The following is a 12,973-nucleotide window of genomic DNA, read 5'->3' as shown; positions in this document are numbered from 1 at the left end:
GTGTATTTTGATATATGCTTGTTGGGGTGGTTTACTTAAAGCATACTTGCCAACATTTTTTTTTCTTTTTCCGGGAGATGCCGGCTGGGACGTGGGCGTGTAGGGGGCGGGGCTGCGAAATCGCGTCATTTTGGCCCCGCCCCCGTGACGGAATGACGCAAATCACGTCATTTTACAGTGGGGGCGGGGCTAAACGCCGCGATTCCGGGTGAATCGCGGCGTTTAAACTAAATTTTTCCCCCTTCCTATCAGGGAGATTGCCACACTCGTCCGGGAGACTCTCGCAAAATGCGGGAGTCTCCCGGACAATCCGGGAGAGTTGGCAAGTATGACTTAAAGGCATTGTCCACCTTCCAATGACAACAGGTTATATTAAGTGCATTGCTTTAGGGTGTAGGCTTCCTTCTGCTTATTATAATTATTTATATGATCAGACACAGATGAATATTGTATCTGGGTATGGATATGGCAGATATAAAGCAAATTATTTGTTATGGAGGAGCAAAACAACAATCCCAGGACTCTGCTATTTTGCAAGGCTCATACTGGAGAATGCTGTAATGCACTACATGGAACATATTATCAAACTGATGCACACTGTGCAAGTAGGAGGTCCCTGTTCGTTGTATACGGGCAAACAGATAGATCATGGAAGTGCAATAAGTGGTTCTTGCCTTTAGCAAAACATAAAACAAATACTTATTTACTGTAGTTTAAACAGAAGAACTATGGATAAATGTAACTATTGGTCAGAGATGTGTTGGTTAAAAAATATACCAGTACAGAATTGCTTACATAGCACATTGCATGCTTATTGCTATTGGAGTTTAAGCAATGCTTTTGTTTCATCGTGAAACGTTTCAACAATATGAAATAGTGTTGCCCATTTAAAACCCAGTATAGCTAATTAAGATGTGCTAAAAATAACTAGACGACCCAGCAAGTATGTGCGCAGGTTCTTGAGACATTACTAGTAAACTGACACAGTGCAATATTGTCTTTTACAACAAAATCACTAAGAATTGCATTTACTGCTTGTCAATGAACCTTCATCCATGATCTAGGAGAACCATAGTTTCCCATGTTGGGATGCTAGGGCTTCCCATGTAAAAAAATTGAGAAGTTTAAAAGTAAGTGCTGGACATGGGACCTCCATGGTTCTGCTAGGTAGGGGCAAGGGAATTCAATACATTGTAACCACACAAAAATATTATACAAATAAATACAAAGTAGTATTGTTTTTCTGTTCTCATTTTACTTTGTTATCATGGAGAATATGATTTACAGAATGGAACGATTAATCACTGAAATACAAGCAAGAGCTTGTTTTACTGGCAGTAACCAAATCTACAGCTCCACAGTATTTGACATCACTGCAGGGGTCATTCAGTACCTTCTGACTGTGAAAACATCAAAACAAAATGTCTACATCCTTTTCTATTTAACAACTGTTTGCCAAAAACCCTGTTATGATGGTCATCTCACATATACTGCTAGACCGGGCCTTTGCATTACATAGGAAACATTATCCCCTTCAATATTGTTTGCATTAAACTATAGAGAATATAATTTAGTGAATATTGTGTACACCTATAATGTAGAGCCAGCGGTGTGATTATTAAACCTAGATGTAAAAATCAGAGATGTAGGGTTCCCGCCACATGAAGAGAGTCTCAAGATGAATGAGGACAAGAGAGGTATCATAAGTCTCCTTGTAGTGAGCCAGTTAGCTGGTAGAACAAGGGTTAGTGTGTGGAGTGCACAGTGGTACCAGGAAAGGGCAGGTGGGATACAGAGTGAGGACGTGGCTGATTGGTATCAATTACCTGGGCATGCAGTGAAGCAGGATAAGTAAAAGCAGGAGGAGGTAGAGCAGGTGCTAATTCCGCTGGGTAGAGGGGGTACGGCGCCCACACTTCAGGGCTACCCGGGTAAAGTGCAGGCACTGTGAGTTCATCTGCAAGAAAAGAATAAGGACACCATGTTAGTAATAACAATACTAGAGGATCACAGTGAGAACTGGTGGTAAGGACTATTCTATATGTTGCGTTTGTACTGTTGACATGTGTGTTAATAATCCAGGGGTGAGCTTGTAATAAAACCAGGAGGAGCAGGGTCAAGCAAAATATTACAGATTTGCCTTTTACCTAAATATTCATATGCTATGTGTATATATATCCACATCTTCAACTACTACTTATGGTATATTTAATCAACATATATATATGTCCTGCTACAGAAAACCCTTCAAATTAGACTGCCCTGAAAGGGGAACAATATAAGTGTTTTTCCAATGCTATAAGTTATAAAGTGTTATTAATAATCAACCATAAAATGTCATATTGGCGCTAGCAACGTAACAGCAGCTGTCCTAAAATATCCTCCAAAAATATAACAAAATTACTATAAACAGTTTAGAACTGCGCTCGATATAGATAGTATATAAAACAGATTAAAAAAAATCTGTTTTATATACTACCTATATCTAGTGCAGTTCTAAACGTTTTATAGTAATTAAATTATAAAGTGTGTCTGGCCTAGAGTAAGGATTCTAGACACCTGTAATCCCCAAATGCACTATAATTAGGACAATAGTCGAGTAGTTAGATGAGTGCAGGTACTGAGAAAAGGGTGGTGCTTCCTTCATGCTTCATTTACTGCACTCAGTACTTGCACAGTCACACAGAGGAAGGGGAACAACCTGTATTGGACATTTATATCCCTCCCATAACAACCTGACATATAAACATGTGGGGCAGTGGTATCATGATTAATTTATGTCTTCTTGTCTCCTAGGTCAAATATTACCGTTTCTTATCCGAGTCTTTTTTTGCATTTAGATCATACTTGCCAACTCCATTCCGGGAGACTCCCGAAATTCGGGGGGGCAGGCAAATATCCTGCATATGGCATCTGCTCCTCAAAATGACGCGATTCGCGGTGAATCGCGACATTCTGGCCCCACTCCCTGCAGCGAAAAACGTTGGGCGGAGCCAAAATGGCACAAATTACCGTGCGCCGCCCCTCCCGCCCACCAACCACGCCCCCCTGCCTGGGATTTCCCAGAAGGAACTTACCAAAGGTTGGTAAGTATGATTTAGATGTAGCTGGTTCTAATGTCAATCCTTCCATGTATGCTCTTCACTCAGTTTCTCATAATTCATTCACCCTTGCCCTCCTAAAATTCTACTTATTCAAGCCCTTAATAAAGTTGCCATATTGCTACTGATGGGATATTAAAAGTCACACACACAAAAGGAAATTAGAGATAAACAAGAAAATAGTACTTTAAACATGCAAGTCTTCTTAGAAAATAGATAGCATGGGTGTCATTGCTCCTTTAGATATTTAGTATTACATATTAAAATTATTTCATTGTATTATTTTTTAAAGGCTTGCCTTTGTTTTTTGTGCTTTGTACATTGGTATCAGATGCTAGTTATGAAGTTCTAGCGTAATAAAATGTGCAATACTCTATATAGCTCCCAAATAATTTGCAGTTATTTTCACATTTCCTGGGACAGTAATTTCAACTTGATTTTTTAGACGGATTTCTAATTTCCTGTAAACTAGAACAAATTTTTAGTGATAGCTAAAATATTGGACGATAAACCTTATACTTTAGTGATGCTGTAACTGGATTGTGTGTATTAATCTTAAATTCTGAAAAAAACAGACCACAGTTTTTCTACGTCACGGTTAAGCCAATGGTATTTTAACTGCGTTTTGTACACTAGTAAATTTTAACCTTTATCTTTTAACACACTTTTTTTCCCCAAACTTTTTTTTTTTATTCAAGTTGTTCATCCATACATGTGTATAATAAGAAATCTGTTGTAATTGACAGTAACAATTTGTCTTTGAGTCAGAAGGGGAATAGAAGAGAAAATGAAAAACATAAAAAAGTGTACAACAGCATGGAAATTGATTGCAACAGGAAATTTAAATTGTCCTGAACAGTCAATACTTTAAATACAATAAATAAGTTAAATAAGTTATATAAAAAATATTTGTGATTGTTTTGCAGAATTTTTTCTCCTATCAAAGTAACACAATATTATTTGTTCAAGTTACATATGTAGGATTAGCATTTTAAGGATCATTTAGGGCGCCCATACACCCATAAACACTGCAATACCATAGCCATGGACTGAAAATGGAAGATGGCCTCTATCTGCCGGGGTGTGCAGTAATCAATATCCAATGGAGCAGGAAGTAATCCTGCTGCTCAGATCTAGGGATCAAATGGCCAAATCTTGTTCAATGTAGCCCTCTACATGTGTAGCCAAATTAAACGCTAATCCAGTCTAGTGTATCTAGCTTTATAATCATTGTAGATTATTTTATCTTTTACCCACGTATGGTAAGGGTACAGGCAGTTTACCGTTGTTTGGCGTCATAGGTTTTGCCATGTGAAGGGTAATGTTGCATTCAGATGTACAAGGTATTTAGAAAAGAAAATAGTCCACACAGTGATATTTTGCTTTACCTGAACTAATTGTTTATTTAACTGTTTCAATATATTTTCCAAAGTGTTGGAAGTGTCTTTCTTATTTCTCAGTCTCAATGACACACCAGGGGTATACAGGCAAAAACTGAACAAGATACAACCCTTAATTGCCTACATTCTGGGAGACTGCTTAATTTTGTAGAGTTTTCGGGAAGAGAAGGCCTCCCTCCTGGTTACCACCCACTTAACTTTTGAAGTTGGAGGAGGAGGGGCTTGATGACTCAATCATGTTATCATAGCCCTGCCCCATGTCCCAAAGGGTATTTTTGAAAAGTATGTTGTGACCTCATTTTCGTTATGTAGGAGGCTAGACAGCTACAGTGATGCTTGTTTTTTAGGACTATATGGGCCCCAAAGTAAGTTGCCCTTAATGTAGCTCAGGTCTCAATCTCTGTAGGACATTATTTCATATTTACTTGTCCTTCTCAGAAACTTTGAGTTGGAGCACCAAAGCAGAAGGTTCTTCACATTTGACATAATATGACCTTTTGCAGAGTTGGAAGAGGCTATGAGCCACTCCACACAGCAAGAAAATCCGATAAGAAATACACCCTCTCCATTTCTATATTCCATTTCAATAATCTCTCCCTGCAAATTGAAATACGAGGAGTGAGATTTATTGCAATCTATGCAGATTCGCAAAACTAGGTAATCAGGGTCACTTACAAAAATCCTGGACTGCTCCAGTAGCCTATAATTTGGGCTAACATGTCTGCAAGAGGAGACCTCATTGTAGGGGCAGGTTTGGCAGCAACTTCAGGGATCAAGACAGGTCACCTTAATAATGTTTCTCAAGCAATGGTGTCTAAGGTGATCTCAGCATAAAACTGAAAAGCAAAAGGCAACAGGGCAAAAGTGTTAACTCCAAAATCATGACATCTGTGCAATAATGGAAAGTGTAATGCAAAACAGACAAGCAACTGCAGATCAAATGGTTGCAAATGTCAACCTGTGGCACAAGCAGCCAGTTTAATAAAAAATAGTCCAATGAGAACTTCACAGAGCAGGATATCATAATCCGTTTATTGTATAACCCGCTTATCTCACCTGGCAATTCATGTTTTTGAGTTCAGTGGTGCAAAGAGCATAGGAAATCGACTACCAAGCAGTGGAGCAATGTTATATGATTAGATAAATCATCCTTCACTCAGTCCAGTGCACATGTGGTGCTATTCTAAGAATGCTACAGCCCATAGTGCTTGTTTCCAACAGTGAAGAGTTTTGGTGATTCTATAATGTGGATGGGTGCATTTTACTGGCATGGTTTTGGTGCTGTCATTCCCTTAAAAGGCAAGGTCACTGCTAATTGCTACTTAATGACAAAAAGTGATCATCTTCATCTGAAGAACATGTGCAGTCATCCAATGATTTGATGACTGGTGTTTTTTCCATGTGTCATGGCGTTCCCGAGTCCCCACATCCGAACCCAATCATGCATTTATGGAATATTCTGGAACAACACCAGAGACTGCAAGTTCCACCACTGTCAACCAGACATCAGTTGAAAGACTTTCTTGCACAAAAATGGTGCTGTATCCCTCTTGCACAATTCAAGACATCAATAGACAGACATTCTTAGCCTATTGAGCACAACAATAGATATTCCCCCTTACAAAATCTTGTGATGTTCTCATTTAGCAAAGATTGTCTTTTTAGCCAGTGGCTAAAGTCCTCCAGACTCTGTTACATAAACATACATGCAGGCACACACTAAGGTTGATAGATAAATGTATTAACCATTCACACATCAGCATTTAAAGGGTTAGCATGGTCAAGCAATCTTCTTCATAAAATACAATGAATTTGTTTAAACAAAAACAAAACAGATTTAAAAATAAAAGGACAAAGTTTCAAAATATAAACTTACATATGAGTTGTATAATCTGCGCCAAGGGAAACTGGTTTGTAAGACGGACAACTTATCAATGTTGATTTACCAAAAGACAATTTCTTGCAAGTGGTTTCATCTTTTTAAAGACACTTCGTCACCTTTCCCCTCCTCTAGGGGTTGAGGTCTCCAGGGGTGATCTGTGACACTGTTTTCAATCACAATTTATATCTCCCTGTTTTAATTCCGAATGCTAACCTAACTTTCCTGGGAAGTGTCACATAGACCCAATTTTATTATTAGTAAATCCAATACAAATTTACAAGTCTCCAGATGCCAAACATCAAAAGCTCACATTTCCCGGAGTGACAGACAGCTTTATTCGACGTATGGGCTGCTCATCATCATGCTATTTATAAATATGTGGTTGATTACTAAAAGTCTAATCAGGTGTCAAAATACCATCCTATACCAAGACATAAGCTCTCTAGGAGGTATTTGAAGCTGCTCAGCTTCCCCTAAAGGTGGCGCTGTTATCTTTTAACACAGAGGTAGGCAGAGCTGATCCGACCTTCCATGAACAAAAGCCCTCAAAAATTAATTTGCTTAATAAGAGTTGGTGATAATGTAGTGGGCATTGTACAAATCAATAGAACAGATTGCAACCACAAAGCAAACAGACTGCTAAATGATATAAGATTATAAATAATTCTACCAAGGTATTAGACTAAAATTGATTTTAGCCCTAGAATGTATGCCAAGAGAAGGCTTTAAGAAAGGAGTAATAAACTCTGAGGAGTTTAACTACATTTTAATACAAAATATGATTATTCCAATTTTTATTCCCTACCTAAGATCCATAAATATCTCACCAATCAGGGAGACTTATCATTGCTATTACTAATTCCCTCACACCTTAGAATGTGTTGGATTTTTTTTTTTTTTTTAAAAAAAAACAGTTGTTCTAGATTTAAAATCATACATTGAGGACACCATTGATCTTCAGTCTCTTTATAATTCCATAGAACATGGGAAAGGTAATTTAGCATGTAAACATTTCTTGACAATAATAGAGTAATGGAAGTTGCTCAATCAATATATAGGTTCATTGCAGCTGCTTAAAAGGGTGAGGTTATCCAGAAAGGCACAAATACAGAAATAAATCCCACAACACACTGCCATGAGCCAGTAAAAGAGTTGTTATTCTACTTGTACGCAAAATGCCAAAACCTCCGTTACACACATATGCAAATGTATGAAAAGTCACCCGCCCTGTCAAGACACTTTTTTGGGCGCTGCAAATTTGTGACAGAGAGTGGTATAAACTGAAATGCATTTAAAATATAAGAGAATAGTTGTTCTCCAAAGTATAAAGAAAACATGAACGAAAATTGAAGTAAGGTTTTAATCTCGACATATTCTCATGGTAAAGGCTGAAGACAACGAGTCACCATTAGGCAAGTGCTTTAGGATAACTGAGTAGGAGATACAAGGGTGGCGACAGTTGCAGGCGTGACAGCCCCCTCCTTCACATCTTCATTCTCAGTAGCTCTCGTTCATAACTCTGTTCTATACAGTTCTGATTTTAATGAAAATTAAATGAGTGACAAAGATTGCTATGACCCGATTAAAAAGCCAAGTGGACCTGTGTTTTGAAAACATGGGAACATAAACATGAAGGAAGCGGAATTTTAAAGTAAGGACGGTTCGTTTTTACTAAAGATGGTCACTGACCCCCGTGTTTTGGTTTTGTATTCGGTTTTGGATCTGGATTACCTTCGTGTTTTGGTTTTGGTTTTGCAAAACCGCCCTTGCGTGTTTTGATTTTGGTTTTGTTTGGTTTTGCTATTTTTGAAAAAAATAAATTTTTTTGGCTCTAAAATAACCTAATTTAGTGCTCCACCAGTTTCTTAGATAAGTGAGGTAATTCTAAAGCTAATAAATTATGAAAAAACAGTTGAATCCCTGGTAGGCCGTCCTTAATGCGAACACTTGTCTGCAAATTACACAGTCAAACCTGGTTGCCTACCTCCTCCATCTTTGATTATTGGCAATGTAGCCATCATCTTTGGGTGTATATTAGACCCTACACTTGTAGTTAAATATTAAAAAAGCAGCCTGCACAGACTGTGGAGCTAGAAAGTAGAATTAAATGGACCACAGTACTTTGGTGGCTATCTAAGCCCCCCCGCCCTCCACTTGTAGTTGAATATAAAAAAAGCAGCCTGCACAGACTGTGGAGCTAGAAAGTAGAATTAAATGGACCACGGTACTTTGGTGGCTATCTAAGCCCCCCCCCCCCACCCTCCACTTGTAGTTGAATATAAAAAAAGCAGCCTGCACAGACTGGAGCTAGAAAGTAGAATTAAATGGACCACGGTACTTTGGTGGCTATCTAAGCCCCCCCCGCTCTCCACTTGTAGGTGAATATAAAAAAAGCAGCCTGCATAGATTGTAGAACTAGAAATTCGAATATACAAAGAAATGGACAAAGGCAGTTTGGTATCTGTCTGCATCAGATCCCCTCTCCACTAGGAATAAAATCGAAAACTATTCAGCCGTTGTATAATCTAGAATATAAATAGAAATTGAGAAAGGCAATTTGGTATCTGTCTGCATCATAATCATCAACATCCTCATTAGCGCGCTCGTCACCTCCATAAATCTCCCCCTCATCCTCTTCTATTTCCAAAGTGGCATCCTCAATTTGTGTATCAGCGGCTACACTCGGGCTGTTCAGGTACACATCAGCAGAACTGCTGAAAGGGCCCTTCTTTATGGGTACAGTAACAGAATGCTCACAATTAGACATACCACTGTTGGATGGACTCTCCACAGGGATCGGTGTCATTTCTGATTCAGAGCAAACATTATTCTCCAATGCCTTACTGTTTTCTTGCAGCTCGGCTTTGACGCGTAACAGTAGTTGTGCACCACTTGTAGGGTCGGTAACATTTTTGGATCTGCCACTAATAGCCAAAGGTGAAGGCCTCATTCCCTCTTTGCCACTGCGTGTGTAGAATGGCATGTTGGAAAAAAAAAATTATCGCCACTTAACTTTTGCTAAGTAACACTTTTTTTTCGCTTCAACACAGTACATTTTTTGGGGTTTTTGTTTTTGCACTGATTTGGAAACACTCTGTTGTTTGACATTGCCTTGGCCAGATGACGTACTGGGAACACTAACATCAGGACTGGTGACAGAACCTGGTTGCTCATTCTGATTATATGTGGACTGCTTTGAATCCATTCTGAGCGCAAAGCACTGGGGAGTGCTAAAAATTATTTGGTAGCTACTGCTGACAGACATGACTTTTGACAGCCAGAAATATTTATGCACAATTAGGGAGGACACCCCAAAAGCACTGAGGAGTGCTAACAATTATTTGGTAGATACTGCTGACAGATATGACTTTTGACAGCAAGAAATATTTATGCACAATTAGGGAGGACACCCCAAAAGCACTGAGGAGTGCTAACAATTATTTGGTAGATACTGCTGACAGATATGACTTTTGACAGCCAGAAATATTTATGCACAATTATGGGGGACACCCCAAAAGCACTGAGGAGTGCTAAAAATTAGTTGGTAGATACTGCTGACAGATATGACTTTTGACAGGCAGAAATATTTATGCACAATTAGTGAGGACACCCCAAAAGCACTAGGGAGTGCTAAAAATTAATTGGTAGATACTGCTGACAGATATGACTTTGACAGCCAGAAATATTTATGCACAATTAGGGAGGACACCCCAAAAGCACTGAGGAGTGCTAAAAATTATTTGGTAGATACTGCTGACAAATATGACTTTTGACAGCCAGAAATATTTATGCACAGTTATGGGGGACAACCCAAAAGCACTGGGGAGTGCCAAATATTACAAAAATAAAATAAACCTCTATCCTCCTCTCTTCTCTAGCGATTTTTGTTACAGCAATTGGAATAAGAATATTGTATTCTCTGTCCCTGCTCTAATCAGCCTGTGACTACACCCTGCTCTCTCCCTCTGTCAAATGGCGATGGATTGGTGTGGAGGCGTGTATTTATAATGTTGAAGTATCGTGAGAACCGAGCCACGAGATCCAACGACGTCACGATGACGTTCGGCCTCGATTTGGATTCGGAAAGGGCGGGAGAGTACCGAGCTGCTCAGCTCGGTACTCGGATATCCAAAGTTCGGGTGGGTTCGGTTCGGTTCCGCCCATCTCTAGTTTTTACGCATCGAGTATTAGCCTGGCGTGGAGGTGAGGGGCGCTAACAAGCCTCTAATCAGGCTCTGATCACAAGCAATTGAGTTCCCATGCATCTACATGGGAGACCTTAATATTCATCAAGCAGTGTGACAGCAACTTGGATTCCACTAGTGTTTCCATAACTATGCACTAAAATAAAAATAATCTTCCCTTCAGCTGTGCTACACTGTACAGCCTCTGGCAGCATGCCACCCATACACAAAGCCCCTCTGGTAGTACTAGAAATACACCTGGGAGGCACTAGGTACGTCCACGGTTGAAGCAAGACATGTACCTATGGCACAGCAGGACACTCCCTTTTTGGCGGTGTCTAGTTGTTACCTGGGTAATCTCCCTGAAGTTATTTTTCATAGGTAGGCAAGTATGCATTGGCTGTAACTGGTAATGGAGGAGTTCCACGTCATATTCAGTGCCTGGTACACATGCAAGCCCAGCTGCGGATTTCTTAGTGTCATGTCAGCCTGTCTCCAGTGATATAGTAGTGATATTGGATATCCAGGAACAGCAAGGCTGTCTTAATCATCAGAGACTTGATTATTGTCATTAAGCTACGCTGTTTTCTATTTACATATAAATGTACTCATCTGTGTGTTTGCTGAGATATAGCCTATGAGGAGATGTCTAGGATTTAATCACTACAAGGAGTCCAGGTCCAGTAACAAGGAGACAGGGTCACAAGTCATCTGCAAGGGGAGCATCACATTGTCATGTTAGGTGTGTCCATGTCACACTGGGCATGGTCTTGCCCAGGAGGGGGGGTGGCTACCACTTCTAAAGAGCGATTCTCTCTCCAGCCCCTGTCCTGTAAAACAACCCCTTGAATTGCTGCACACACCAGCGCCACCTGCCACATACATACCTACCAAAATTCCATGAGTTGGGATCAACCTGCTGATATACAGGGCAGCGGGATAGACGGGAGGAGTGCAAATACAGCACCTGAGAAACAACAGGCGGATCTAGAAGACAGCCACCATTAAGATTAGGGAGTGAAAATGTTTCTCCATCGTCTGTGAAGTTTTGGGTAGTGTAGAAACCCTGACAGATAACTTTAATGAGGATAATTGATATCATCTGTGACTATTCTAATTAGTGTCTGTTGCTCTAATTTATCTTTAAAACACTCACACCCATGATTACATCTTCATTACACTTCAGAGAGGTAACTAATAATGTATTTCAGTGTAACCACTACTATTGAAGAAAGTAAAGTCAGAGATAGCCACTTTCCCTTCATCTTGTTAGTATTAATATCACTGCAGATACCACAATTATTAAAAGGAGCACAATTCCGAGAGATAATCTTTTCCAGCACTGTACTAGAAATGTTCTCAGTAGCCAGTGATAATGGCTGGGATGGTGCTCTAGCTTTTTTTCCCAAGTGCTGGGAAACATAAAAGTACATGTGAACACCCACAGGCCTTTTCTTCAGTTCTCATGGATTTGTTGTTAAGGAAAATTGTTACTGCTGAGTATGTTCCCAGAATCCCTTTGGGACTGTATTCCCAAATTAATATATTAGGTGAAAGCCAAAAATAAACTGACTACTTCCTGGAAGTTTGGTTCCTGTAACTAGCAGTATTTACAAATATTAAAGCAATTATATACAATGCTGCTTAGTATTTTAGAAGAGGAAGCAGAAATCCAAATAATGTTGTTTATGTTTTCATCCTGTGAGATGTAATCTAAGAACTTAAACAAGTAAATATATATTAAATTGTTTGCTCTTCTTTTTTATTTTCTTGTTTATACAGTCACTAGTAAACAGATGGAAGACAGCAGTGCCATCCTGGCAATGCCATGAAAAGCAGGTGCATCGTTATGCCAGTCTCACTCAAAGTGACAATGATGTCACAATCACTCATCAGGCCAAAACATAGGGATTAGCAGAACTTAAAGCAATAACAAATGCTGGATATTGAATATTTTGATTGTAAATAGTTTAAAAAGCAAAAAAAAGCAACAATTATTTGCTTTGAAAGGATATTAAGAATGAATAAAGTGTGCATTTTAAAGAGCTTGATACAACATGATGACATAATGTCAGTACTAAACCAAGTACATGATTTAAAGCAGTATTCCCAGTTTATTGTTAAATTTACACCGACCTTCTCCATCCCTTTAGTGGAGCACCAGGAACATCAGAAACTGTTCTTCCTAAGACTCCTCTGTTTCTGCATTATATTACTAGCAAAAGATTCTAACATGGCCACAGGCTACGTAGATGGGTGTGAGCAGGAGGACCAATAGGAAGCTGCAAGCAACCTGTCTGAATTTTTAAAATTGCAGTGAAAACAGTGTAGCACACCGGAAAGGGAATGGGAGACGAGTGAGTCATGGATGGAGAGGGTGTGGTCTAGGCAGATCTGGAATGTAGT

At 39.4% G+C, this 12,973-nt stretch overlaps 1 protein-coding gene across 2 annotated transcripts in view; it reads right to left on the bottom strand.

Moving 5' to 3' along the window:
* RBPMS (RNA binding protein, mRNA processing factor) overlaps positions 1-12,973 on the bottom strand; it is a 242,100-nt gene that overhangs the window by 69,883 nt on the left and 159,244 nt on the right. The window contains exon 6 of one of the 2 annotated variants that reach the window (XM_075203727.1): positions 1,827-1,957. The exons of the other annotated variant lie outside the window; for it this stretch is intronic. Within the exon in view, the coding sequence (XP_075059828.1) occupies positions 1,827-1,957 (131 nt within the window). The remainder of the gene's footprint in view (positions 1-1,826; positions 1,958-12,973) is intronic. 2 annotated transcript variants of the gene reach the window in all.

Source organism: Mixophyes fleayi, chromosome 1 (genome assembly GCF_038048845.1).
Source record: "Mixophyes fleayi isolate aMixFle1 chromosome 1, aMixFle1.hap1, whole genome shotgun sequence".
NCBI classification, from domain to species: domain Eukaryota; kingdom Metazoa; phylum Chordata; class Amphibia; order Anura; family Limnodynastidae; genus Mixophyes; species Mixophyes fleayi.
Note: the sequence above shows the minus strand (reverse complement) of the source record. Positions and strands in the feature narration are given on the sequence as shown.